At 35.6% G+C, this 27,950-nt stretch overlaps 3 protein-coding genes and 1 long non-coding RNA gene across 4 annotated transcripts; 1 reads left to right on the top strand and 3 right to left on the bottom strand.

Moving 5' to 3' along the window:
* On the bottom strand, nucleotides 975-3,967 carry LOC107635191 (probable purine permease 11). Its single transcript, XM_016338585.2, has 2 exons — nucleotides 3,135-3,967; nucleotides 975-2,375 (listed from the first exon to the last, which is right to left on the bottom strand). Exons 1-2 carry the CDS (start codon nucleotides 3,139-3,141, stop codon nucleotides 1,288-1,290), a joined length of 1,095 nt encoding a protein of 364 aa, XP_016194071.1. The 5' UTR covers nucleotides 3,142-3,967; the 3' UTR covers nucleotides 975-1,287.
* On the bottom strand, nucleotides 12,629-27,714 carry LOC110271309. The gene is made up of 4 exons (XM_021121932.1): nucleotides 27,209-27,714; nucleotides 27,036-27,089; nucleotides 26,749-26,877; nucleotides 12,629-12,715 (listed from the first exon to the last, which is right to left on the bottom strand). The coding sequence occupies exons 1-4, from the start codon at nucleotides 27,293-27,295 to the stop codon at nucleotides 12,647-12,649; spliced, it is 339 nt and encodes a 112-aa protein (XP_020977591.1). The 5' UTR covers nucleotides 27,296-27,714; the 3' UTR covers nucleotides 12,629-12,646.
* Nucleotides 12,809-13,318, bottom strand: LOC110271311. Its single transcript, XR_002361918.1, has 3 exons — nucleotides 13,281-13,318; nucleotides 13,112-13,198; nucleotides 12,809-12,888 (listed from the first exon to the last, which is right to left on the bottom strand). It is a non-coding gene; the product is annotated as an uncharacterized LOC110271311 (long non-coding RNA).
* On the top strand, nucleotides 17,996-21,183 carry LOC107635192 (acyl carrier protein 1, mitochondrial). Its single transcript, XM_016338586.2, has 2 exons — nucleotides 17,996-18,335; nucleotides 20,756-21,183. Exons 1-2 carry the CDS (start codon nucleotides 18,138-18,140, stop codon nucleotides 20,930-20,932), a joined length of 375 nt encoding a protein of 124 aa, XP_016194072.1. The 5' UTR covers nucleotides 17,996-18,137; the 3' UTR covers nucleotides 20,933-21,183.

Here is a 27,950-nt window from a genome sequence, read left to right on the forward strand (position 1 = left end):
GTTTTATGCCGGTTTCATATATCAAGTGATAGTTAGTTCAGAATTTGTTTTTAAAATTTTCAAAGGACAATCCTTACTTTAAAATAAAATCTATCTTCATAAATGACCCATATTAGTTCATGGGCAATTAATGTGATTACCAATGTCTTTTACCTTTGTTCTGGAAAACCCAAGTCTTTAATACACAGTACACCTTCTTTTCTGGTTCAAAAGAACAATGCCTACTTCAACCGTCTAATAACCACTTTGTTGAACCCATTTCAAACAATCTGACATTACTAGTGTTATTTTGCTGATAATATTGTTCCATTAAAACTTTTGATTTGTTAGGACTTAGAAGGGAAGTTTTTCAACCAAAAAAGGATTCAAGATCTAAGAAAATTATTTCATGTAGACAACTTCAATGATCTCACTAGTTGGATGGCAAAGTTTAGAGCCTTAGAACTATCTTGCGTTTATCAAGAGTTCGAATCCTACTTTGTATATACAGCAATCTATTGAATAACCAGACTCTTAAATGAAGTTAAGATGTATGATAGATTAATCCTTGACCTGCCGCACTGAAGGATATCTTGGGAAGAGCTTTGCAGCCAAAGAAGGGTTCAGAATCTGATTTTTTTTTTCCATTCAAACTCCCTTAATTTTCTCACTAGTTATATAGCAAGTCATTAAAGTGTGATATCTTTTAAAATATTTTTCTCATAGTTATATTAATAAAGATCAACCAGCTATCCAATTGGTTGATCTTTACTGCCGAAATGAATCCCTGAAACTATAGCAGTTAATCAGAATTGCTATGATTAAAAACAAATTGGTACTATATATGATAACTAAGAAGAAGGAAAAAAAATAGGCAACAACATAAAATTATTCTTATGACAAAAGTCTAGTTCCAAGCATTCCAAAACATAACAGGCCAACAACACCCAAATTTAAAAGAAAGCAAAACTTTGGAATATTATCTGATCATTAAAGATGAACATAAGAAATTCTGTTTCATTCGAGTATTTCTAACAAAACCACCAAATTTATATTTCAATTGATCACAAAAGCCATCCAAAAAGGAGCACTTTAAATTAAATCAATGAGGCACAAAATATAACCTTTACATTTATTAGAAGCCAAATGAAGTATAGATCAAAATCTATAATGATCAAGAACCATAACTATACTAACTCCTGCTATAAAGATCTAAAGCAACCATAAGCTACACTGAATGATTCAAAACCAAACCTAAAAGGGTCATTCAATTGCATCTCTTTGGTTATGCTTCCTAATTAATTAGTCTCAACATAAAGAATCATTGCGTGATTTCGGTTCAACAGCTTGTCTTTTTCTTGCTTTTGTATCATCAAGATAATTCTGATAGATATAAGAGGCAAAACCCCATAGAGATAAAAGCAATGAAATTATCTTCACCCCATTCATGCTATCATGAAAAACTACAAGAGAAGCAATGGGGGTTACCGCCAAAGAGACAGTACTAATAACATTCGAGTATAGCGACGACACCAAGAAAATAAGGCCAACAACACCAACAGAACAAACCTGCCAGGCTACTGCGGTCCAAACCAAAGTCATCACATACGCGACATGTCCCTTACCAAAAGTCTCCATTTCTCCGTGCAAAGTACGCCATTCCCCACTTGCAAATAGGCCTACAGCGGAAGCGCAAGTGGCAACAAGTGAAGTATAGATTTGCATCTCCAAAACAACGGAAAATGTTTCCCTTTTAAGGACCTTTTCGAATGTCCGTTGCATGAGGGAGAGCAAAAGAGAGTAAACCGCGGAAGCTCCAAGGGTAAGGAGGAAGCCAAGAATGTATTTTTTCTTGGAAGCACCCGACGGTTCTGATTTGTCATCGTTAACAGCAAGAAGCGCAGAAGATAATGATAAAACCACCACAGAATTTATAATCAAAGCAGTGAACTTTTGGGAATTGATAAAGTATGAGAAAACCGCATTGAAGGCTAATTGAGATGCACAAATTAGTGAATAGGTAGATGCGGAGAGGTATAGGAGCCCAATTGAATACATCATGTTATCGGCAGCGATTATTATCCCGAGAACAAAATATATTGAGGCAATGATTTTGATGGAAGGAGGAGCTGAAGAAGTTGAAGTTTCAGGAGAAGAGGGAATTATGAAGAATGGAATATATAATATTGGGAAGCCAATAGTTTGGACTAGAGTAGCCATCCATTTACTGTTGCCACCCTGATCATAATAGAATCTTCCAAGTAGAACAGCAGCAGCTTGGCCAACAATAAGGAACAATATGCTAAGTGCAACCAGGAACCACCATTGCCAACGCTGGTATTTAGTCAATGGTAATTTTGTGATCGTCCCATCTGTAATCATGGGTTCTTGGTTATCTGCAAAAGGATGCAACATCAAATTCAGTTTTTTCTTTTATTCTTGATTCCTATAAACTGAATCAATAGGTACATAAAACTACTACAATACTATTTTATACAAAGAGACTATCTATTAATATAATAGAAATTACACCTAAACAACCTCTCTATCAGACTATCACTACATAGTAGTCCTCAATACATTACCATTTTCAATACACTAACATTGAAGAGTGAATATATGAAAATTGAAAGCATTTATATTCAATGCAATATATAAATACAGCATGAAGAGTTCCGTATTTGAATGTAGCCATGACTGTTTAAGATTGGATAAAAGAATATAATTGTAAAGTAAAATTTGGATAAACAATCAGCAACAAATTCAGAATTAATTATTTTAAATAGGTTATAGATTAAGATCAGTTAAACTTTTAACTTGGTCTTCAAACATCAAACATTAATAATTGATTATATAATACCCAATTGAATGAATTGATCCTCAAATTATGATTTTTGTGTAGCATAGATATCAATTAGGTCACAAATTGGTCTAAAAGAACAATAAGTGGGATAACTTTGTTGTCAAGACTCAAGACATCAATATCATTGCAAAGAAAACAAGAACTATTGGCGTATGCCCTAGCAGCAACTGTAAAAAACAATGAAAGACAATAGAAATTATAAAAAATAGAAAAATAGAAAGAAAAAAAACTAAACCTTATTGTATATATTAATGAAGAACAAAATTTCAGACAGGAAAAGATATATATGTACCTGTCATGTTACCGAGAAGCAAAGGAAGGTTTACGGATTGATTCTATTAGCTCTCCAATTAAGGTAGGAACAGGTTGTAACCAAATAGAATAGAGAGAGAATAAAAGAGTAAAACTGAAAAGATAGGTTAGGGTTGAAGTATGAAAAGAAACAAGTGGAAGAAGGTTAGAATGGTGGTTGTGGCGGTGACAACAAAGGACGATGACACTTTTGTCTTGAGATTGAAATCGAATAGGATTCAAAATTTGTGGCAAGATATTTATGGTTATGAACTGAGTACAAATAATAATAAATAAAGATTACCAAACGAGCACAACGAAAAAAAGGGAAAAGGGAAAAAAGACGTTAGAAGAAACATGCTGAAGAGGTAAAGATTAGTTATTCACTTATTCTGAAAACTAGACCGAACCAATCGGTCAAAGCGGTTTAATCGAAAATCAAACTCTAGTCCGGGTCGACTGTTTAGCAAAATTTCCTTGTCTTTAAACCGGTGATGAACCACAAAACCGTTCGAAAACCGGTGAATCGGAACGAACCGGGGTTCTTGGATTACATGGATTTTTTTAAAAAAGAAAATATGAAAGAGAGACGCAGATCTAGCACCGCCGGCAACAAAGCGAAGATGCTGAGGCAGCGACGCCGCAACTGAGCACCGGATGAGACGGTGAGGCCGAGGGTGGCACGAGAAAATAGATCCAGACATTCAGGAAGCACAACGAAAAAAGGAGAAAGGATAACGTGCACAATGAAAATGGCGCAAGTATAGGGAGTGGTTGAGCTATACATGCGATGGTGATGGCGAATGTGTAGAACAACACAACAGTAAATCAAGGGAGAATATTAATGGCATGCGGGCTAGTTTTTCCTAGCCCGCTATGCATGATATATATTATATTATATATTTAGGGTTAGTAGTTGCATTTGGACCAAGATTTTAGCCCAATAAACAATGAATATTTTTTCTTTCATATTCATATGCCAGGATTATTTTTGGTGGTCACTGAGCACTGGCATAAACTTTTGTTTCTTGTTAGAGAATCTCATGTTTAGCATCATTACATCAAGCTCCAAAGTCAAATCAAGTCTAATAGCAGAGGCTAATGTTTGATAATTTTTATATCAAAATAGATTAAAATAAAATTTTTTTATACAAAATCAAAAATAAAATTTAATAAAAAAATATAATTATATATTTAAAATATTTGAATAATAAAGAGACTACAAACAAGAAAATAAATGATAGAATTGATAAGAAAAAATAAATTCAATCCTATCTGATTTTCTAAACGTTTATAATACAATGTTTAGCTTCTCGTAAACGCACTGCGCTTCTTGTAAGCAAGAACTAAAACTACGTTGCCGTTTAGAGAACATAGTGTTCAATGCACTCAAACATACTTCTCTTTCTTCTAACGCTAATTAGATAACCTTATTCTTGTTCAAGCAGTAAAATCAAAAGAAAAAATTGGAAAAATTGATGCAATTCTCAAAGATATTTTTATGCGTTTGAATGATTTGTAAAATACAGGATTCACCTGGACGCCAAGAAAGAAAAACAGACTAGTTCATGAGATTGCAGCCAAGACTGCAGCCAAGATATCGATGGAATGCTTAGGAAACCAATAGAAATTTAAACCCCCAAATTGCAAGCATTGTGAGAAATGAAGCCAGAGTCAGAGCATGTTGAGCTTATAAGCCTACCATACCAGAAAACCAATGAGAAGATTTAACGTTAGAAACAGTAAAAGGCAAGATACAAAATAGTGAAGGCCCATCAATTAGATCATCAACCTGAGAAGCTCAAACCACCATTACGAAAAATTCCTTCTTCATCGGCAGCTAATTTTTCTGCGGCAATTTTTGCTTTTGGTGACGAAACCCTGCGAAAGTGGCTTCGACAGGAGAGGAAAGTGACTGTGCCGTCCTTGCTTTGTTTTCATCATCACCGAGCAGCAAGGACCAATGGAAGGTATAGGAGCCTTGTAGAAGATCGGCCAAGCAGCTTAGGTGGTGGTGGAGCGCGGAAGGGACGGTGGATTGCAGTCAGCGGTGGTGACTAGTGACACACGAACAAGGAGAGAAGCAGAGTGACGTCACCGCAATGAAGGGTGCAGATTCTAGTCTCTTGCGCAAGGTGAAAAGAGTGACGGGCGACCTTCCTTATCTTCTCCATCGCCCACTGCTGGTTGTGCTATGGAAGAAATCATTGGGGCCTCTTCCTACGAACAATCATGATAGACTAGGTGTTGTTATGGCAACGGAAGGACGGCGAGGTCGTGCCGGCGAGAAAAGCGAGGACGATTGGGTGCTGTTACGGTGAACAGAGGAGGACGACTGATTTGCCAAGGGGAGCAGCTGCAAGGTAGGCTCGTTTCAGTCTAACGCCCAACGGAAGAGGGAAACGAATGTTTGAAATCCGGGTCAGTTGGAATTAGTGTTTCTATTTCGGATCTGGGCTAGGTTGGTGGACCGGACAAAAAAAAAAGGAGAGAATTTCATGTTTAGAGAATCTCATATTCTTCTTAGCAATTTGACAATTTTGAAGCAAAAAAACATAATGAGTTTTTTTTGTCATATCTTTTTTTTCTTACCAAAAATTATACCTATCTCTAAAATTTTAGGATTAGAGTTAATATTTTGGTTATTAAAGTTATTTTTTTAGTTATAAAATCTTTTTTTGTTAATTATTTTTTANNNNCATAATTAATTTAAATTTAAACTTTTAAGATTAAATTTAATTATTTTTTGTGCTAATAACCTTGTTAATATTAAGCATAGATTGTTACTATTATCGTATAAAAAATACTTAATTGTTAACAATTAATGAGATCAAAGGTTATTTATACATTTTATAATTCAAATATTCTTCCATCTCTACCTTTTTAGTTTTTGTTGGTTCTTTGTTTTACTTGTTGTGTTTAGCTCATTTTTTCAAAAAAAATATAAAATAAAATAAACGTTAAAAATATAAACTAAACTAACTTTGATTTTCTTTATATTGATTTTTTATTATCTTTAAAATATTTTTTTTTAAATTATGTTATTTATATATATATAATTCAATCCAATCCACTAAATAAGATCGATATGTTTTTATTTGAATAATGTTGACAAAAACATATGAATACAAATCAAAATAAAAAGTTAAAAATAAAAATTCATCTTTTCAAATTTCAAATATCCCAAACATTACATACACTTTTTTTTTTCTTCTATGGCAATTGGAAATCAATCACATTACTTCACCCATTTTTGTTAACATAAATAAAATTATAGAGTAACTACTAAAATAAGTCTATAAAATTTTTAACAGAAAAGCTCTGCATACAAGCCCTAATGACTTGTATGCTTTACAAGTTCATTAAGGAATAAACCCAAAAGACGCGCTGCTAGACATACGTCCAATACACACGCTATATAAGATCTCGCATATATATAACTACCAAATTTTAAAAGATTTGTTTCCTTCTTCGTTTTCCTTATTTTCAGATTTGCTCGTTCTTCTTCTCGCGCCTCTTCTCTGCTTCTTCTCGATCATTCTTTTTCCCTCCTTTCTCACTGGTATGTTCTTCGTCATTTACGTTAGTTCCTCTCTCTGCAACTCCAGCTTCGTTTTCTATTTGATTTGTTGTTTTCTGAAATCAAAGTTTGAACTCGTTTTGAAGATTATGGATGATTCAACCTTAGATTGTCAGCTGAATCAGGGCGAAGTGGATTATGAATTTGAATCTAACGAAGTTCCTGAGGTTTGATTTACATACAATTACTTTGAATTTTGTTGCAGTCATTTGAATAGCATTGTGTAGCTGAATAATTCGTGAACATTGACTGTGAAACTAACACGTTAACATGAATCTGTCGATTGAATGTAATGTATTAGTTTTGATTAATTATCTGGAATTTATAGCAGGCGCTCGGGTGTAGATCAGAACTTTTTTGGGTGTATTTTTGCGAGAAGTGTGGGTGTATTTACAGTTTATGGCTTTTTGTGTTATGTTAGCTGAGTTGTTGTCGTTCAGGTGTATTATCTCAGACATAATTGGGTGTGTTTTTAGTTTTTGACATGGTGTATTCTGCAGCCTGTGTATTTACAGTTTATGGTTTTTTTTTTGTTATTTTAGTTGAGTTGTTTCGGTTCGGGTGTATTATATCAGCAATGATTGGGTGTATTTTTAGTTTTTGACATGGTGTATTCTGCAGCCTCTCTCTGTTGTTGATGACCAGTTTGTTTCGAAGGTTGGAATGACCTTTACCACCCTTGAAGATGCTGGAAAATTTTACAGGAACTAAGCCAAGGCTGTAGGTTTTTCTACAAGAGTTCGGAGCACAAATAGGAAGGGAAACGAGATTAAGAATCAATTGATTACATGTAGCAGAGAGGGAAAATGGAAATCTAAAATATCTCCGACCGAGAAGACTAATCCGACAGTCGGTTTAAACTGTCCTGCGAGAATTTATATACACACATTGAAGGATGTCGGTGCTTGGATCATTTCAAAGGTTGTGCTGGATCATTCACACCCCTGCTGTCCAAGTAAAGCAGAGATGCTCAAACAGCACAGGGAACTAAGCATGTCCATTCGTCGTACAATAGAGAATAACGAGGAGGCCGGTATCAGACCAAGCAAAACCTACTAATCATTTGTTGCGGCTGCGGGGGTCACCGCGAGTTAAATTTTATCGAAAAGGATGTGAGAAATTATATTACGAGAGAAGTGCGGAATGTTTCCGAACAAGAAGATGCAAAGGAATTCGGAAAATATTTGTTAAGAATGAAAGAGAAGAATCAGAATTTCTTTTTTGAGCTTGAACTCGAGGAGGATCAATTGATTAAGCTGGCTTTTTGGGCCGATGCGAGAAGCAGAGCTGCCTTTGAGTATTTCAGAGACGTTATTTCATTTGACACCACCTACAATACAAACAGGTAACAAACTGTCCCTGTTTATGATGCTAAATTAATGTATTTTTATGAATCTGCCGCAGAGGTGTATATTGGCTATTTTTTTGGGTGTATACGAAGCATTTGTTGGGTCTACCTAATGATTTTGCATTCTGCACTATGGTAATTTGTTTCAGGTATAATTTGGTTTGTGGTCCTTTTGTCGGGGTGAATCACCACGGTCAGTCAACACTTCTCGAATGCTCTTTGATGAAAAACGAAGAAATTGAATCATTCAAATGGTTATTTGAATGTTGGCTTCGTTGCATGGGAGGAAACGCTCCGAAAGGGTTTCTCACCGATCAATGCGCATCAATGAAAAGGGCTTTAGAGGCCTGTATGCCAACAACAATTCACCGTTGGTGTATTTGGCACATCATGAAGAAGATACCAAGCAAATTAAACGGGTACAAGGGACATGCAGATATCGAACAAGAAATGAGCCAAGTTGTTTGGAACTCTCATAGCAAAGACTCATTCGATAGGAATTGGAATGATTTTCTACTGAATTTTGGTCTTGTGGACAACAAGTGGCTTTTAGGTAATGTTTGTTAAAAATCTGCAGCAGAGGTGTAAATTGCATGTTTTTTCGGGTGTATTTATAGTCTGTGTTTGGGTGTATTCTTCAGATCTGTATGAAGACCGTCATATATGGGTTCCTATCTATCTGGATCACCACTTCTGGGCAGGGATGATAAGCACACAAAGGAGCGAGAGGATGCATTCATTTTTTAACAAGTTTATCACCCGGAACAGCTCGCTTATTCAGTTCGTCAAACAATACGATAATTGCCTCGGAAGCCGGGAGCAAGCAGAGAGAGAATCAGATGCTGCAGATTTTCATACGGTCATACCGTGTGCAACCAAATCCTCCATTGAAGCTCAGTTTCAAGATGTGTACACTCATCAAAAGTTTAGGGAAGTCCAAGCGCAATTCAAAGGAAAGGCGAATTACATCACCAGATTAACGAATTCCGCTCTAGGCTATTCAGTATACGAAGTCGGAGAACAAGTTTCCAGCTCAATATTCAACAAGTTTGTGGTTACTTACGACTCAGTTGCAGCCGAGGTAAAATGCCAATGCTTATTATTCTAGTCGAGAGGGATACTGTGTCGTCACGCACTAAGCGTGTTAAGCTTTGAACAAGTAAGCCAAGTGTCACCGAGATATATACTGGAACGATGGAGCAAGAAGGTAAAGAGGCGACACACACACATCAAGAGCAGCCACGACGAGCCACTGTTGGAGCCAAGAAAGCAAGAGGTTTGACCAATTGGTTTTTTGTTCGCAAAATATTTGCGAATTTGCATCCGATTCGAAGGAGTTGACTGCAATTCTGTACCGTGCGTACGATAATGTCATGGCTGAGATGGAATCATTAAAAGTCAAAAGGAAGGGGACATCTTTATCCCACGAAGACGCCAACTTGGAATCCGTTAACGAGCTTCAAAGCCCGCCAAGGATTCGAACAAGAGGACGTCCAAAAAATAGGCTAGGTTCAAAGTTGGACAAACAGATCGCAAATGCCACAAAGAAGAAGAAAACGAAAGTTTTAAGCGAGGTAAAAGTAATGTTCTTTAAATTTGTGGTGATTGAGTTTATTTTTTTCGTTAGTAGTTTAGCTAATATGTGAGTTTCTTATATTCAGATAAACTTGTTTGATGCCGCATCAGTGGTGCATTCAAATTCCAGCCAATATCAAGGACATGTTATGAATTATCAGTTCAGGGTACCAGGAGCAGGGGATAACTCTTTGGGTGTATAGTTACAGAATATGGGTGTAAAAGCACCGTTATTTTGGGTGTATTTTTGTTAATTCACATTTTACATATAGATACATATATATAATATTAGGGTTCAGGGTTTTAGGGTTTACAGGTTAGGGGTAAGGGTTTATGTTTTAAGTGTTTAGGGTTCAGGGTTTTAGGCTCAAAGCATCAGGGGGGATAGATCTCAGGGTGTATATTCAACTTTCTTTGGGTGTAAAAAATTGCAGGTTATGGGTGTATATTTGATTTGATGTTTCTCTTCATATTATAGTACCTGTAATTCATACATTTTGAATACAGCACAGACAGTTTAATAGCACAGACAGTTTGGGTGTATATTTAAGCAATCTTGGGTGTATATTAAACTTCCGTTCGGTGTAAAATTTTATAATTTGTGTTTCGATCTGCCTTGATGTTTTCCTTCATATTTTACCACCTGTAATACAAAGCTTTTGAATACAGCACAGACAGTTTAACTATGGAAAAAAATTTCATTGAACAAAAGTTGTTTATAAATGGTAAATTTTTACGGCATTTGTTTAATTTACAAACTAGCTAGCAGTTAGATTACTCAGTTTCTATATCAGTAGAATTTATCTGACAAAATGGACTCAATAATACTGAGGATGGCTTGGACAGTCTTATTGCATTACTCGCTCTAATTGCTTGATCTCTCTCTTTATTCATTTCACTGAATAGTATCCGCGAAGCATATTCTACTCTATAGTGGTCCACCTCCTCCTACAATTAAAAAGTATATTCTGTTTAAACAACAATATTAATTCCAGTAATGTAATACAGAGTTATATAGTTTTAAAGACAGTTACCTGTGGCCAATTATCCCATTCATACTTTGCCCTTTTAATGTTATCGGGCTCAATTAACTCAAGCCACTTCATAACGTAAAAAGCACAGTCATAGCTGAAAACGAAGAAAATAAATTACAAATCTCATTTAGGAAAGTTTAATGTTCAGAGTCACAAATTTATACCTTGATTTTTAGCCTGAGATTTTAACGTATGTTGCTTTAATTTCCAACTCATTCTCCTTTTTCTTCAGAGGTGCCCCGCCGGCATATGCTCTAATTCTTGGAATTACATATCCCTTAAAAAATAAAACAAATCAGTAATACACCCGAATGAAATACACCCAAAAAAGAACATACTTACACCCAAAGCAAAACATACATACACCTTATATTGAATTGAAATACACCTATCTATTAAAATAAAGAACACAGAGCCAACTTACATTGAATTTATTAAGCTGCTTTCTCCCATCGCTTGGAGCTTTCTTGTGTAGCAGGTCAAGTATATAAAATCTCCCCTTTGTTGTATCAATCACCCATAACCACCAATGGCCTGAGTAACAAACAGGCGCAAAAATATGAAGGATTGCCACATTTCAACAGTGTGTTATTTTATTTGGCATATAAGTAAAGAACGGTACTAACAAATTTTACAAATAAAAACTCACATATCGATACAAAGCTAATTTTTTTCCATCTATGAAGGGAATAAACATTGGGTAGTCTTCCACCTTGAATTCTTTATTGGTTTTAGGTGATATGAATTCCCCGTTTGGGTGCTTCGAAACGGCCATGCTCTGCAACAATTGTGAAACAACAAATGAAATACTGAAAATACACGCAAGGGAATACTTTAAATAAACCCAAATGATTACACAACTTACACCCAATTGAACGTAAAAAATACACCCAAATGAATACAAAAACAGACCCGTTAATCAGAGAATATACACCCTAAGAAATACAGAAAATACAGCCAAAATTCGTAGAAGTAACACTTACCACAATATCAGGGGGGAGACAGTATACTTGTTCTTGAAACCTTTTATCATTTTTCTGGTTGAGGATTAGGCACATGGTAGATACAATCTAGAAATATATGCCGAAATTAATTTACATTAATAAACATTGCAGTTAACTTTGGTGTTAAAACATTAATGTTATTCTAATATTACTTCAGATTCTATATAACTTCTTGCCTGGAGCAATGCAAGGTGCATTCTATTCAAAATGTATTTGTCTTGGGCAATCAGAGTGCACAGGTTGTCAAACTCGTTAGTACTGCCATCTGCGTATGTCTTCACTCGCGTCGCCCAGATGTAGCACTTCTCTTTCATATCACCCGTATTCTGATTTATTCCCGCAGGAGTTTCAAACTTCCCAGAACTTTCTCCGCCAGTATCCTTTTGAATTTGTGGACTTTTACTTTCTTCTTTCGCCGCACTGCTTGCTATTTTTTGTACCAAATCCTCTAATTGTTCTAGCAAATTTGCAGTTTCTGGAGTTTTTGCCCTATCTACCTCCTGCGTTGACGCTCCCTCCTGCGTTGCTGCTTCTTCTTGGCTTGAATCAGTAAAGCCCAGGCTGAATGATGGCATTGGATCTGTTTTAGGAACATACGATGCTGTCCGTGCCATCATCATCAGCACAGCAGCGTCTTCTTCGGCTGGATAACTGCGTGATCATGTATAACGTATTATAAGAGTAAGAATATACGGATGATAAGTAAAGATTGATTTTAGTATGATGAACTTACCTTTTAGATGGAGCTGGGGGAAGTGTGGCTGTGCTTTCTTCAAGTTGTTGGGGGGGGGGTTTAGGAGGGCTGCACGACACATCAAATTAATCATGACGAAAAAATTATTCAGGAACAATATACACCCAAACTGTAACCCAATATACACCCAAACTCTAAACAAATATACACCCAATACTATTTCTTACGTTTTTGTAGTTCCTTCAATTTGTAGCAGAGGGGTTGATTCAAAATCTGTCTCAGGTGTTTCTTCGAATTTCGGCACAGTGGTTGTTTGGGACACTGGCACAAAAACTTGAATTGGAACTCTAAACAAGAAGAAAAATGAAAGGTTAACAACGCCTTTGAAAATAATAAGGTTATAAGGTTGAAATATTCTTGAAAAACTCACATTGCAAGCGCTTTCGACGGTGTCTCTTCCCTCACAACCATTATATTCGAATCAGCCGGCTCACTGGCTGACTCTTGAACCAGACTCAACCTAAAATACACCCAAAGAAAGTCAAAAAATACACCCGAATAATTCAAAAGGAAGACAGGCTTTATTTTTTGAGAACTTACATACTTGCAGTTTTTTGTTTTTTTTTCCTGCCTTTTTTTTCTCGAATAAAATAATAAAGGGCTTTTTTTAAAAAATATATACAGAATTAGAAGTAGAAGGTAATAAAAGAACAAAAGTAATGGTTAGTTGAAAGAGAAATTACATGCTCTCTGCCGGCCTGTTTACACTACTTTGTTCTGTGTGTCCTTGAGAGGAAGGATCATCACTTTCCAAGTTCACGTCCGGTATTCTAAACAAATTTCATGTTATTCAGACAAAATATGATACAGGTAAATCATGATAACAAGATTTTATTAAATAATGCTTCTTACGTTTCAGAGGAGACATAGCGACCTTCTGTCGATCGCATGTCAGCTTCCTTCTCCCTGCGAAACAAGAAACAAATATTAGCAAAGAAAACACACTAAAATCTGAAATATACACCCCAACAAGACATACCCCTCTGCAGCAGATTTTTCATTGTTTTCCCTTAACAATTCATCTAGATCTTCACTTCCTATTTCATATCTGTCACTACATTCATAAAAGAAGATGTTAACAAAAATAATTATGATGATAGATGGTAATATAGCTTACGAAGTACTGTACCCATCATAGGATTGATCTTCTTCAGGAGATGAATGCTCAACAACAACCTTTTTCTTTTTGGATTGTGTTCTGGGTGGAAAAAACAAGTATGAATCAGAAATAAAAAATTAATTTTATCACAGAATATTATCCAAAGAAGTGCTTACTTTTTTAGTGTTCTTTTTGTCTTTTTCTTTTTTTTTGCTTCTTCACCGGTGATGATTCTTCGCTTCTATAAGTTAATAAGAGACACTTCAGTTAATATATGAAATCTTGATAATTAAGCCAAGAGAAAGGAGTAATAATTTCAGAACATTACTCATCAGTTGATTCAGATTCTGAATCAGAATCCTCATCCTCTTGACTCTTCTTCCTTTTTTTGGAGTCCATTCTGGAAGGCAAACAATAATTATTGAGAACATACTAAAGATATAAAATACACCCAAATGAATGCACATGATACAACCAACTGAATGGACAATATACACCCAACACAATAGACGAAATACACCCAACTTAATAAACAACATACACCCAACTTCATAAACAAAATACACCCAAATGGTTCCACAAAATACATCCAACTCGATAAAGAAAATACACCCAAGTATGGTACTTACTTTTCCCCCTTTTTGCTGGGCTGTTTTCTTGGTGAATCCTCTGAGTCTTCTTGAGTCTCAGACTCAAAGGTAGAACTGTCACTATCAGTTGTTTCTTGTTCCGAAGACGATGTTGAACTTGCCTTCCTTTTTTTGTTTTTTTTATTTCTTGTTTTTTTTCTTTTTTCTCTATTTTTTTCATTTTCTCTCTTGTTTGCGCCATCTTCACAATCCCCTGAAACATTAGAAATTTTAGTTAGTAGCATTTAGGTAAATAAAATACACCCAACATATTATGTTCACTTACCATATTTTCCTCTCTTTCTGCCGTCATTCTTTCGTCCAACTGCTCCTTACTCCAGTTGGCAATCTAGGGTTTTGGCGATCTTTCAGCCCTCTTCTTGCCTTTATTTTTAGAAAGATGAAAATAAATTATCATCAGGGTAAAGAGGCAGCCATCAATTGCCTTTTTATTTTTCTCCTTGTAGTCGGTTATGCCCTTGACGATAAAACTCAAAACATGCCCTCCCCAGTTTCTCTCTGTTATGGTGTCCATCTCAAAAATTGGGGCCAGGTGCACAGGCGAGATTTTGTTTATTGTCGTTGGTAAAAGGAACGCTATATGTATATAGAGGATGAAAATCCTCTTGAACATTAGGTGATCCTCTTCGTTACCAACGCCAATATCCATCATCTCATCTGTAAGACTTTTGAGGGTCTTACCCTGGAATCTTCTAAAAATTTCTTTGTCATCCTCAGAAAGTTTCTTATAATCGACTTTCTGAGGAAATAGATCTCCTACTAAAAGGAAAACAACAAAGTATGAATATCAGTTCAAATACACCCAAGCATCAACTAAAATACACCCAAGCGTCAGTTAATATACACCTATAATTTTTAGCGAGTTACCTGTTGCGTTGATGCCAAGCGCATCACCTATTTTTTTTGGTGTTATTTTAAAAGAACCGTATCCAGTTTCCAGTCTGTTCTCCCCTAATTTGAAGTTGTTAGCCAGCTCCCTTAACACTTGGTGATGCACCCTTAGTGGTGGGATGTGCATCAAGCCACCGAATCCCAAATCCCTCACAATCGTTTTCTTCTCCTCACTCATGTTTCTGAATTTATCATTTAACAAATGTGTTGCACACTTAAGGTTTTTTGTTTGTTGTAAACAAAAATAAAATTATAGTCAGATATGTTTCTACTATATAAAACTGATTTCATCTAAGACATATATTTGTTCTTACATTTCTTCCAGGTTGGTTTCTCGCTGCCATTTTTTCTGAAATAAAAAATACACCCAAAGTTATCAGTAAGATACACTCATATATACGAGTCAGATACACCCATAGATATCAGTAAGATACACCCATAGATATGAGTCAGATACACTCATAGATATCAGTAAGATACACCCATATATATGATTCAGATACACCCATATATATCAGTCAGGTATCACTCAAACATGCATTAATATACAAGGTCAAGCAATATACACCCATGGACAAGCAAATATAAGAACAGTTACAACTGCTGACTATTGCAGTATATTAGTTCAGAAATATACACCCAACAATTTGTGCCATATACACCCAACAAATTATCTCATATACACTCACCAAACTACGGAATATACCCCCAAAAATCAGTTACCAGAAGAACTAGAACAACAAGAACAGTAACACCTAGAAGAACTAAGAAGAACAGTGTAACATAGAACCAAGAATAACAGTAAAACCTAGAACAAGTAGAACATCATAAACTGTAAAATGAGACGTAGAGCAAGAAGAACAGTAAAACGTAAAACAACGTAGAAGAACAGTAAAACCTAGTTCTTCAATTTCGAAATGTGGAAAATATACAGGAATGGTAATGTAACGTACCTTGAGTATGATAGCTTTGTTTTCTCTGGAGATTCTTGATCGAGAGTTCTATGTTGTGTTGATGGAATTTTCCAATATTAGCGACGAGTTGTATATTTTCAGTATCGAATGATGCTCGAAAATGGAACGTTTGCTTTTTCTCTGAATGGCTTTGAGAAGTGGAAGAAGTGGAAGAGTCTGCCATTAAGGGGGCGGTTTACGCGAAGCGTAACCGTTTGAGTGGAGCGCGTGAATGTTACGCCCCATTCAATGCTCTTCTCTGCGCGTGTGGATTGTTTGTGGGCTGGGGGCTTGAATAACTTGTAAGGTATTTTTGCTTGTATGTGTAGTAGGCCTGAATTTTTAATATTAGACACTTTAATTTTTTAATTTTTAAAATAAACAATTTTTAAATTTAATTTTAGCAGACAAATCAATGTTCGGCGAAATTCTTTTGTTAATAACCAAAAAAAATATTCTAATATAAAAACATTAACTCGTATACATGACAATTAAGTGTTTATGTATATCACTAAGATAAATCAATTTCTATACTCAAATGAAACACTATGTAATTGTAGTAATAAAATCTTTCAAGAGTTACAACTTTTGAGACCAAGATATTGAAAAAAAAAAAGAAGAGTTTTATGACATTTAGAAATATAAGACTTGGAAGAATGCATAAGTGAAAAAGTGATTTGAAAGTTGTTGGTGCTGATGCTAAAGAAAACTTTTATTAAGATTTTATTGTGTTTGTAGAGTGATACTGTTCAAAAGATAAAACTTGAGAACAAAGACATTGAATAGAGAAGAAGCTAGGTTACTTTGGAAGAAGAAAAGCAAAGAAATGGAGGAGCAAAAAATGATATCCATGTTTTTTAATTCTGAACTTGTATTCAGATTCAGCATGGAAAAACCTTGCTGTTTGATACAGAGTTTTGGAAAGATAAAAAAAAAATTAAAAGATTTTTTTTCAGTAAAAATCTAATATTAGCGTTTGGTGGAGAGATAGAGACGGAAAGATTGAGACTGAGAGATAGAGATTGAAATAAATCTCAGTATTTTGTTTGGTATAAAGTGGGAGACATAAATTGAAACAAAAATAAAACTCTAATTTAATTTGAACAAAAGGTAAATTTGAAATTAATTAATTGAAATGGATATATTTTAAGTATAAAATGTTATTAAAGTTTCAATCTCTGTCTCTAAAAATTTCAGTCCCCTGTGTCCTCACTTTTTGGAGGTACTGAAATACTTTTAGGGGACAGAGTCAGAACTTTTAATATCAGTATCTGAACCAACAAATATAATAATGAATCACAGTCTCTCAATCTCTGTCCCAATACCTTAAAATAAACAATACCTTATTGTCTAAGAGGCTAAGAGCACATGTACTGATTTGTTCTGATTACATGGTAGACACTTGATGATTATGTGTATTAATTAATTTTTTTATGTTAATATTTTTTATTCGCCATTGACAGAAAAATATGATCGAACACTAATTTGTCTGTCGTAGCTAAATTTTAAAGATTTTTTAATGTATTTTAAAAATTATGAGACTAAAGTATCTTGAAATTAAAAATTTGAAGGTAGATTTAGATAATTACTCGAAATTATATGATAGTTATTTTGTCTAATATCTATTAACTTTTTTTTTGGTTCAAATTATTTTATTTAGGATCACAGTTGAGAAAAATGTACATTTTTGTTTTGAAACTAAAAAAAAAAGAGAAAAGGACAAATAGATCCTGATCTTTTGTCCCACGGACATTTTTATCTTTGACCATTGAAAAATACTTTTAAATTCCTAACCTTCACAAACTTTGAACGGATCAGTCTCTGACGGAGGCACTTGGACGGATCAATCCCTAACGAAGGCATATAGACGGAAGGACTGATCTGTCCAAGTTTTGTGAAAGTATTTAAAAATATTTTTCAATGATTAAGGAAGAAAATGTCTACGGAACAAAAGTTCAAGAACCTATTTGTCATTTCCTAAAAAAAAAAAAGCAAATCTAGTTGAGCTTTCTGCTTCCCTCATAGTCACAGGCTTGGATGTGTGCCCTATTATTTTGCCCAAATTCCTCACAGCAACACACTGACACTCACTCATTCATTCTTCAAAGAAGAAGAAATGGCACTCAGAGCAGCCATCCTCCGCCACGTTCGCATCCCACTCCAAACTGCACCAAAACTGCATCACAAGCAACCACAGCCATGGCTCGCTTCCTTCCGCTTCATGTCTTCGCACGACGATCACATCACCAAAGAAGAGGTCACCGAAAGAGTCCTCGCTGTCCTCAGAGATTACCCCAAAGTCGATCCTTCCAAGGTCCTTTCACTTCAATTTTTCTTTATTTTTTTTTGTCATCTCTATAACTTCATTTATTGTTCCATGATTCGTGGCCCTTCGTTATTGCAAATCTTTGTAGTGTTGATTTTTCCAAATGGGTTTCCCCCGCACAAAAAAAAGAAGGATTTTTACCTTGATAAATATATGGGTAGTGTTCATTAGTGTGGAATTTGGGTAATGGGTATCCCATAGCGTAATCCTTTTGGTTTAATTAAAATGGTTTTTCTCCCAAAATTTGGAAATTTAGCTCAATTGCCATGGGGGTGGTGTTTTGTAATCTTGATTAGTAGGATATGTGAATTGGGAATATTGCCTTTCGTTATTTTGTTTATTTTGCTAAATGGGTGTTTCCAAAGTTTGGAAATTTAGCTCGATAATCATCTGGGTGGTTTTTGTAGCCTTAATTTGTTATCCCAAATGGTTATTCTGTCGATTTAGCTAAAAAGGGTCTTCCCAAAATTTGAAATGTTCCTGGACATTGGACAATTGTTGTTTGGAGTATTGGTGTGAAAACTCATTGATGGTACTGCAAATTGTTTTCTGTAGAATTTGGCTGAAAGGATTTTCTGAAAGTTTGGAAACTCAGTTCTATAATTGGTGTGTGTAATCTACTAATCTTATTGTGCATTCTCTTGATTTATCCTAGGGGATCCCCCCGAAATTTGAAAGTTACCTCAGTAATTATCTGGATGATATTTATGGTCATAATTACAGTGAGAAATGAGAAATAGGTATACTAAAACTCTATATGTTGATTTATCCCTACGTCAGAAATTTTAGTTCAAAAACTATCTTGTAGTATCTGTTTGAAGAAATTATGAGAGATCTTATGTGAAAGAGAATGTTTTGATGCAGTTTTCATCTGAGAGTATTATTCAGTTGAGACAGATGTCCTGTTATAGGAAAAACTAGATTCCTAACTTCGGCACAATGCAGCGCACACTATCTTTCTTCTTGTCTTTTGATTATGATTTTCATCAATGTCTTCCTAAACGGGTGACCAGTTCGTTTGTTATTTTCTGGATAAAATCATCTGTGCATAGATACTTGTTTCCCTTTTTTTCCATGATACATATATGTATGTGGATACTTTATTGTGCACTTTTGTCCCTTGATTTTCTCATGACATGAAATTATATTTCAATCAGCAGTTTGTTTGATAAGTATGCTTCATCTACATGCTGAATCATGAGCAACTGTTGCTGCTTATTGAAGGAATGATTTGTATCACTCCTTTTGTATCACTCCTTATACACTTGAAGTTTACATCAATGTGATCTTTATTTCAAAATACTGTCTTGAGTCATTATAATTTGTAAATGCCAAACATTGGATGATGCCTAGTTTATTATGTTTCAGCTAGATATCTTGAATTCCCTTCATTTGATTGCTTGAGTTGCAATAGGCGATAGCAAATGATCATTGATTCAATGTGTGGAAAATATCATATTCGTTTGAAAGGTTCTCAATTTTGTGAAATTATTATGGTTTCTGTAGGTATAGGAGTCGAATACAGTCTCCTTGCTTCAATGCATTTTCTCTTTTTATTCTTTTATTGTGGCTATTTTTATATCTTCCTGATTGGACTTCCCCCTCCCCCCTTCTACCCACCTTCCAATTACACCTTAAAGTCAGTAAAAACCTTTCGAATTAAGATTGGAAAATAAATTAGCTGTATTCTTCTAGATTGTATTAAAATTATGAAAGCATAGATATTTGATTTCCTAAATGGGGCTGGGTGTGTATGTTACCGCCTTACTGGATATTTGTACTCATACCCTGCAACATTAAAGAAAAAGTGTGAACTGGGTTTTTGTTCCTCTCAAAGATACTCATTTTGAGTTAACACCTAAATTAGTCTCCAAAGGATTTTTGATCGTACATTCTGGTTCTTAACAAATTTTTATTACTGTAGAAATCTTCAAGAAATACTTATGTTAGGTAGATTGGTTCTTCCGTCGTTTTCAATTAAATTTTTAATATGCGTGTTGAACAAATAAGACCTTAACAAATTTTTTTATAAGACAATTAGGTTTCTATAAAGTATCATTACAACACAAATTAGTTCTTTTTTAAATTAACGGAGGGATCAATCTATCTTACGAGGTTAATTCTTGAAGATTTTTAGAGAGCAAAAATTTGTTGGGGAGCAAAGTGTCTGATTTGGAATTCCTTGAAAACCAATTTGGATATTTACTATGCTAATTTTCATTTGGGAGATTTCCAACAATTGTGCTTCATTATTCATTCCTATATAAAATACTGCTAATGTCCTCCTTATCTTGATTTTGATGCATCTCCTTCTGTTCTTACATAGTTGGTCATGCTGCTCTCTTGTGAGTAGGAAGCGTTGTATTGTCGATAACAATTTGCGTTTACTGCTTCCTCCTGTGTCTCAGGTGACTCCAAATGTACATTTCGAGAAGGATTTGGGTTTAGATAGCTTGGACACTGTGGAAATTGTGATGGCGCTGGAAGAGGAGTTCAAGCTCGAGATCCCAGACAAGGAAGCCGAGAAGATTGACTCCTGCAATCTTGCTATTGAGTACATTTCTAACCACCCCATGGCTAGTTAATTAGTGTGTCCTTTCCTATTTTTTGGTTTCATGTTGAACTGTAAGCATCAATGCAACACTTCCCCCTCTACTTTCACTTGGTGTTTCCGGAATCCGGTCGCTGTTTGTAATCTCCACTTTGCATTTAAATTGGAGTGAAGGGGCTGGTTGTTGAAAATAATGTGAATTGTTTGGAATTTGGAAAGGAATTTGTCAATGAGGAACTCCTACTGAGTTTTTGAAGGACCATGATTTGGACTTTGAAGTTCTGATTTCTACTTTTGCAAGATCTAGGATCTGCTAGGTGCTAGATTTTAAATGCTCTAAGTTAGGTGATATTACACACAGGACCATTTGATTTCTAATGCTTACACTAACCCCTAGAGAGGTTATTGTCTTATGCTATAAATGCAAGGGTGCTGAGTATCATATAACTTAAATCCCAGGCAAATTAGTGTATACTTCTACAAGTTGAGTGCTATCATGTGTGATATCACCTAATTTCAAGAAAGGTTGGTGTAATTTACTCTAGTAAAAAGTTTGGACAAAGTTACTGTGGAAACTTTCTTGAATGGAGTTCCTTTCTTCCTGAACTAACATTGTAGACTTGTAAAGCAGATAGCTTCCTTTAGATTTTAACCTTTAAGGCTGTGTTTATGGGTTAAAATTAATAATAGATGAAAACACCAATGAAATAATGTGAAAATAAGTAGAACAAAATTATCTAAGTCTTAATGTAAAAATACCAATGAAAGTAATCAAGAGTTACTTTGGCAAACATGGATTTTGATTTCAAAACCCATCGAAAATGATATAAAAAATTCATCCATAAGTACTGCTAGGAGTAAAAAAAAAAAAAGGTCAGAAATTGCTTTATTTAGCATTCATTAATTGTTGCTAGAATTAATAAATGATAAATAAGATAAATTTTGGCCAATTTTTTTTGCAGAAAAGCTCCGCATACAAGCCCTAATGGCTTGTATGGTTTACAAGTTCATGAACAAATAAAACCCCAAAACGCGCTCCAAGGGTTACGTTGTATGCACGCGCTATATAGGATCCCGCGTATATCTAATTACCAAATTTAGAAGATTTGTTTCCTTCTTCGTTTTCGTTATTTGCACAGCAGATTTGCTCGTTCTTCTTCTCGCGAAGCTTCCCCTGGTTTCTTCGATCGTTCTTTTCCCCTCCTTTCTCACTCGTTTCTTCTTCTTCTTCGTCATTTACGTTAGTTCCTCTCTCTCTAACTCGAGCTTCGTTTCCTATTTGATTTTTCGTTTTCTGAAATCAAAGTTTGAACTCGTTTTGAAGATAATGGATGATTCAACCTCAGATTGTCAGCTGAATCCAGGCGAAGTGGACTATGAATTTGAATCTAACGAAGTTCCTGAGGTTTGAATGTAATGTATTAGTTTTGATTAATTATCTGGAATTTATAGCAGACGTTCGGGTGTAGATAAGATCTTTTTTGGGTGTTTTTTTGCTAGAAGTGTGGGTGTATTTACACTTTACTGCTTTTTCTGTTATTTTAATTGAGTTGTTGTTGTTCAGGTGTATTATATCAGGCATGATTGTGTGTGTTTTTAGTTTTTGACATGGTGTATTCTGCAGCCTATGTATTTACAGTTTATGGCTTTTGTTGTCATTTTATTTGAGTTGTTGCAGTTCGGGTGTATCATATCAGACATGATTTGGTGTATTTGAATCATATCTATGGGTGTATTTACAGTTTTTGACATGGTGTATTCTACAGCCTCTCTCGGTTGTTGATGATCAGCTTGTTCCGAAGGTTGGAATGACCTTTACCACCCTTGAAGATGCTGGAAAATTTTACAGGAACTACGCCAAGGCTGCAGGTTTCTCTACAAGAGTTCGGAGCACAAATAGGAAGGGAAACGAGATTAAGAATCAACTGATTACATGTAGCAGAGAGGGAAAATGGAAATCTAAAATATCTCCGACCGAGAAGACCAATCCGACAGCCGGTTTAAACTGTCCTGCAAGAATTTATATACACACATTGAAGGATGTCAGTGCTTGGATCATTTCAAAGGTTGTGCTGGATCATTCACACCCCTGCTGTCCAAGTAAAGCAGAGATGCTCAAACAGCACAGGAAACTAAGCATGTCCATTCGTCGTACAATAGAGAATAACGAGGATGCCGGTATCAGACCAAGCAAAACCTACCAATCATTTGTTGCGGCTGCCGGGGGTCACCGCGAGTTAAATTTTATCAAAAAGGACGTGAGGAATTACATTACCAGGGAAGTGCGGAATGTTTCCGAACAAGAAGATGCAAAGGAATTCGGGAAATATTTGTTAAGAATGAAAGAGAAGAATCAGAATTTCTTTTTTGAGCTCAAACTCGAGGATGATCAATCGATTAAGCTGGCTTTTTGGGCCATGCAAGAAGCAGAGCTGCCTTTGAGTATTTCGGAGACGTCATTTCATTCGACACCACCTACAATACAAACAGATAACAAACTGCCCCTATTTATGATGCTAAATTAATGTATTTTTATGAATCCGCAGCAGAGGTGTATATTGGCTGTTTGTTTGGGTGTATACGAAGCATTTGTTGGGGTGTACCTAATGATTTTGCATTCTGCACTATGGTAATTTGTTTCAGGTATAATTTGGTCTGTGGTTCTTTTGTCGGGGTGAATCACCACGGTCAGTCAACACTTCTCGGATGCTCTTTGATGAAAAACGAAGAAATTGAATCATTCAAATGGTTATTTCAATGTTGGCTTCGTTGCATGGGAGGAAACGCTCCGAAAGGGTTTCTCACCGATCAATGCGCATCAATGAAAAGGGCTTTAGAGGCCTGTATGCCAACAACAATTCACCGTTGGTGTATTTGGCACATCATGAAGAAGATACCAAGCAAATTAAACGGGTACAAGGGACATGCAGATATTGAACAAGAAATGAGCCAAGTTGTTTGGAACTCTCATAGCAAAGACTCATTCGATAGGAATTGGAATGATTTTCTGCTCAATTTTGGTCTTGTGGACAACAAGTGGCTTTCAGGTAATGTTTTTTTAAAATCTGCAGTAGAGGTGTAAATTGCATGTTTTATCGGGTGTATTTATAGTCTGTGTTTGGGTGTATTTTGCAGATCTGTATGAAGACCGTCACATATGGGTTCCTATCTATCTGGATCATCACTTTTGGGCAGGGATGAGAAGCACACAAAGGAGCGAGATCATGCATTCATTTTTTAACAAGTTTATCACCCGAAACAGCTCGCTTATTCAGTTCGTCAAACAATACGATAATTGCCTCGGAAGCAGGGAGCAAGCAGAGAGAGAATCAGATGCTGCAGATTTTCATACGGTTATACCGTGTGCAACCAAATCCTCCATTGAAGCTCAGTTTCAAGATGCGTACACTCATCAAAAGTTTAGGGAAGTCCAAGCGCAATTCAGAGGAAAGGCGAATTGCATCACCAGATTAACGAATTCCGCTCTAGGCTATTCAGTATACAAAGTCGGAGAACAAGTTTCCAGCTCAATATTCAACAAGTTTGTGGTTACTTACGACTCAGTTGCAGCCGAGGTAAAATGCCAATGCTTATTTTTCGAGTCGAGAGGGATACTGTGTCATCACGCAATACGCATGTTAAGCTTCGAACAAGTAAGCCAAGTATCACCTAGATATATACTGGAACGATGGAGCAAGAAGGTAAAGAGGCGACACACACACATCAAGAGCAGCCACGACGAACCACTGATGGAGCCAAGAAGCAAGAGGTTTGACCAATTGGTTTTTCGTTCGCAAAATATTTGCGAATTTGCATCCGAATCAGAGGAGCTGACTGCAATTCTGCACCGTGCGTACGATAACGTCATGGCTGAGATGGAATCATTAAAAGCCAAAAGGAATGAGACATCTTCTTTATCCCACGAAGACGCCAACTTGGAATCCGTTAACGAGCTTCAAAGCCCGCCAAGGATTCGAACAAGAGGACGTCCAAAAAATAGGCTAGGTTCAAAGTTGGAGAAACAGATTGCAAATGCCACGAAGAAGAAAAAGACGAAAGTTTTAAGCGAGGTAAAAGTAATGTTCTTTAAATTTGTGGCGATTTAGTTTATTTTTCTCGTTAATAGTTTAGCTAATATGTGAGTGTTATATGCAGATAAACCTGTTTGATGCTGCATCAGTGGTGCATTCAAATTACAGCCAATATCAAGGACATGTTATGAATTATCAGTTCAGGGTACCAGCAGCAGGGGATAACTCTTTGGGTGTATAGTTTTACAGAATATGGGTGTAAAAGCACTGTTCTTTTGGGTGTATTTTTGTTAATTCACAATTTACATATAGATACATATATATAATATTTGCGTTTTAGGGTTTATAGGTTAGCAGTAAGGGTTTAGGTTTTAAGTGTTTAGGGTTCAGGGTTTTAATCTCAAAGCATCAAGGGGGGATAGATTTCAGGGTGTATATTCAACTTTATTTGGGTGTAAAAATTCGCAGGTTATGGGTGTATATTTGATTTGATGTTTTTCTTCATATTTTAGTACCTGTAATTCATACATTTTGAATACAGCACAGGCATTTTAACAGCACAGACAGTTTGGGTGTATATTTTAAGCAATCTTGGGTGTATATTAAACTTCCGTTGGGTGTAAAAGTTTATAATTTGTTTTTATATCTGCCTTGATGTTTTCCTTCATATTTTACCACCTGTAATACAGCATAGACAGTTTAACAGCACAGATAGTTTAACTATGGAAAAAAATTTCATTGAATAGAAGTTGTTTTTAAATGGCAAATTTTTACAGCATTTGTTTAATTTACAAACTACCTAGCAGTTGGATTACGCAGTTTCTATATCAGTAGAATTTATCTGACAAAACGGACTCAATAATACAGAGGATGGCTTCGACAGCCTTATTGCATTACTCTCTCTAATTGCTTGATCTCTCTCTTTATTCATTTCACTGAATAGTATCCGCGAAGCATACTCCACTCTATAGTGGTCCACCTCCTCCTACAATTAAAAAGTATATTCTGTTTAAACAGCAATATTAGTTCAGTAAAGTAATACAGAGTTATATAGTTCTAAAGACAGTTACCTGTTTCCAATTATCCCATTCATATTTTCCCTTTTTAATGTTTTCCGGCTCAATTAACTCAAGCCACTTCATAACGTAGATAGCGCAGTCATAGCTGAAAACGAAGAAAATAAATTACAAATCTCATTTAGGAAAGTTTAATGTTCAGAGTCACAAATTTATACCTTGATTTTTGGCCTGATATTTTAACATATGATGCTTTAATTTCCTTCTCCTTCTCATCTTTCTTCAGAGATTTTCCGCCGGCATATGCTCTCAATCTTGAAATTACATATCCTTTAAATACCAAAACAAATCAGTAATACACCCAACACAACAAACGAAATACACCCAACTTAATAAACAACATACACCCAACTTGATCAACAAAATACACCCAAATGGTTCCACAAAATACACCCAACTCGACAAAGAAATTACACTCAAAGGAAAACATAATTACACCCAAAGCAAAACATACATACACCTTATATTGAACTGAAATACACCTATCTATTAAAGTAAAAAACACAGAGGCAACTTACAGTGAATTTATTATGCTGCTTTCTCTCATCGCTTGGAGCTTTCTTGTGTAGCGGGTCAAGTATATGAAATCTCCGCTTTGTTGTATCAATCACCCATAACCACCAATGGCCCGAGTAGCAAACAGGTGCAAAAATCTGAAGGATTGCCACATTTCAACAGTGTGTTATTTTATTTGGCATATAAGTAAAGAATGGTACTAACAAATTTAGCAAATGAAAACTTACATATGGATGCGAAGTTAATTTTTTTGCATCTATGAAGGGAATAAAACACGGGTAGTCTTCCACCCTGAATTCTTTATTGGTTTTAGATGATATGAATTCCCCCTTTGGGTGCTTCGAAAGGGCCATGTTCTGCAACAATTGTGAAACAACAAATAAAATACTGAAAATACACCCAAGTGAATACGTTAAATACACCCAAATGATTACACAACTTACACCTAATCGAACGTAAATATACCCAACTTAATAAACAAAATACACCCAAAATTTGTAGAAGTAACACTTACCACAATATCGGGGAGGAGACAGTATACTTGTTCTTGAAACCTTTTATCATTTTTCTGATTGAGGATGAGGCACATGGCAGATACAATCTAGAAATATATGCTGATATCAATTTACATTAATAAACATTGCAGTAAACTTTGGTGTAAAAACATTAATGTTATTCTAACATTACCTCAGATTCTATATAACTTTCTGCCTGGAGGGATGCAAGGTGCATTCTATTTAAAATGTAATTATCTTGGTCAATCAGTGTGCACATGTGGTCATACTCGTTAGTACCGCCATCTGCGTATGTCTTCAGTCGCGTCCCCTAGATGTAGCACTTTTCTTTCATATCATCCGTAATCTGATTTATTCCCTCAGGAGTTTCAAACTTCCCAGAACTTTCTCCCCCAGTCTCCTTTTGAATTTGTGGACTTTTACTTTCTTCTTTCACCGCATTGCTTGCTATTTTTTTGTACCAAATCCTCTAATTGTTCTAGCAAATTTGCAGTTTCTGGAGATTTTGCCCTTTTTGTCTCCTACGTTGACGCTCCCTCCTGCGTTGCTGCTTCTTCTTGGCTTGAATCAGTCAAGCCAAGGCTGAATGATGGCACTGGATCTGTTTTAGGAACATAGGATGCTGTCCGTGCCATCATCATCAGGGCAGCAACGTCTTCTGCGTCTGGATGACTACGTCATCATGTATAACGTATTATAAGAATAAGAATATACGAATGATAAGTAAAGATTGATTTTAGTCTGATGAACTTACATTTTAGATGGAGCTGGGGGAAGCGTGGGTGTGGTTTCTTCAAGTTGTTGGAGGGGTTCAGGAGTGCTGCACAGTTACACAAAATTAATCATGGCGTAAAAAAAACTACTCAGGAACAATATACACCCAAACTGTTACAAAAAATACACCCAAACTCTAA

This window comes from Arachis ipaensis, chromosome B04, assembly GCF_000816755.2.
Source record: "Arachis ipaensis cultivar K30076 chromosome B04, Araip1.1, whole genome shotgun sequence".
Lineage (NCBI taxonomy): Eukaryota > Viridiplantae > Streptophyta > Magnoliopsida > Fabales > Fabaceae > Arachis > Arachis ipaensis.

Excerpts from the sequence above, each read along its gene's own strand:
- LOC107635192 (XM_016338586.2), top strand. The coding sequence starts at position 18,138 with ATGGCACTCAGAGCAGCCATCCTCCGCCACGTTCGCATCCCACTCCAA. Across the intron at positions 18,336-20,755 it reads CCAAAGTCGATCCTTCCAAG|GTGACTCCAAATGTACATTT; the intron begins GTCCTTTCACTT and ends CCTGTGTCTCAG.
- LOC110271309 (XM_021121932.1), bottom strand. The coding sequence starts at position 27,295 with ATGTGCACACTGATTGACCAAGATAATTACATTTTAAATAGAATGCAC. Across the intron at positions 26,878-27,035 it reads GTCTCCTCCCCGATATTGTG|AACATGGCCCTTTCGAAGCA; the intron begins GTAAGTGTTACT and ends CAATTGTTGCAG. Across the intron at positions 12,716-26,748 it reads AATTAACTTCGCATCCATAT|AGTTCCAATTCAAGTTTTTG; the intron begins GTAAGTTTTCAT and ends CTTCTTGTTTAG.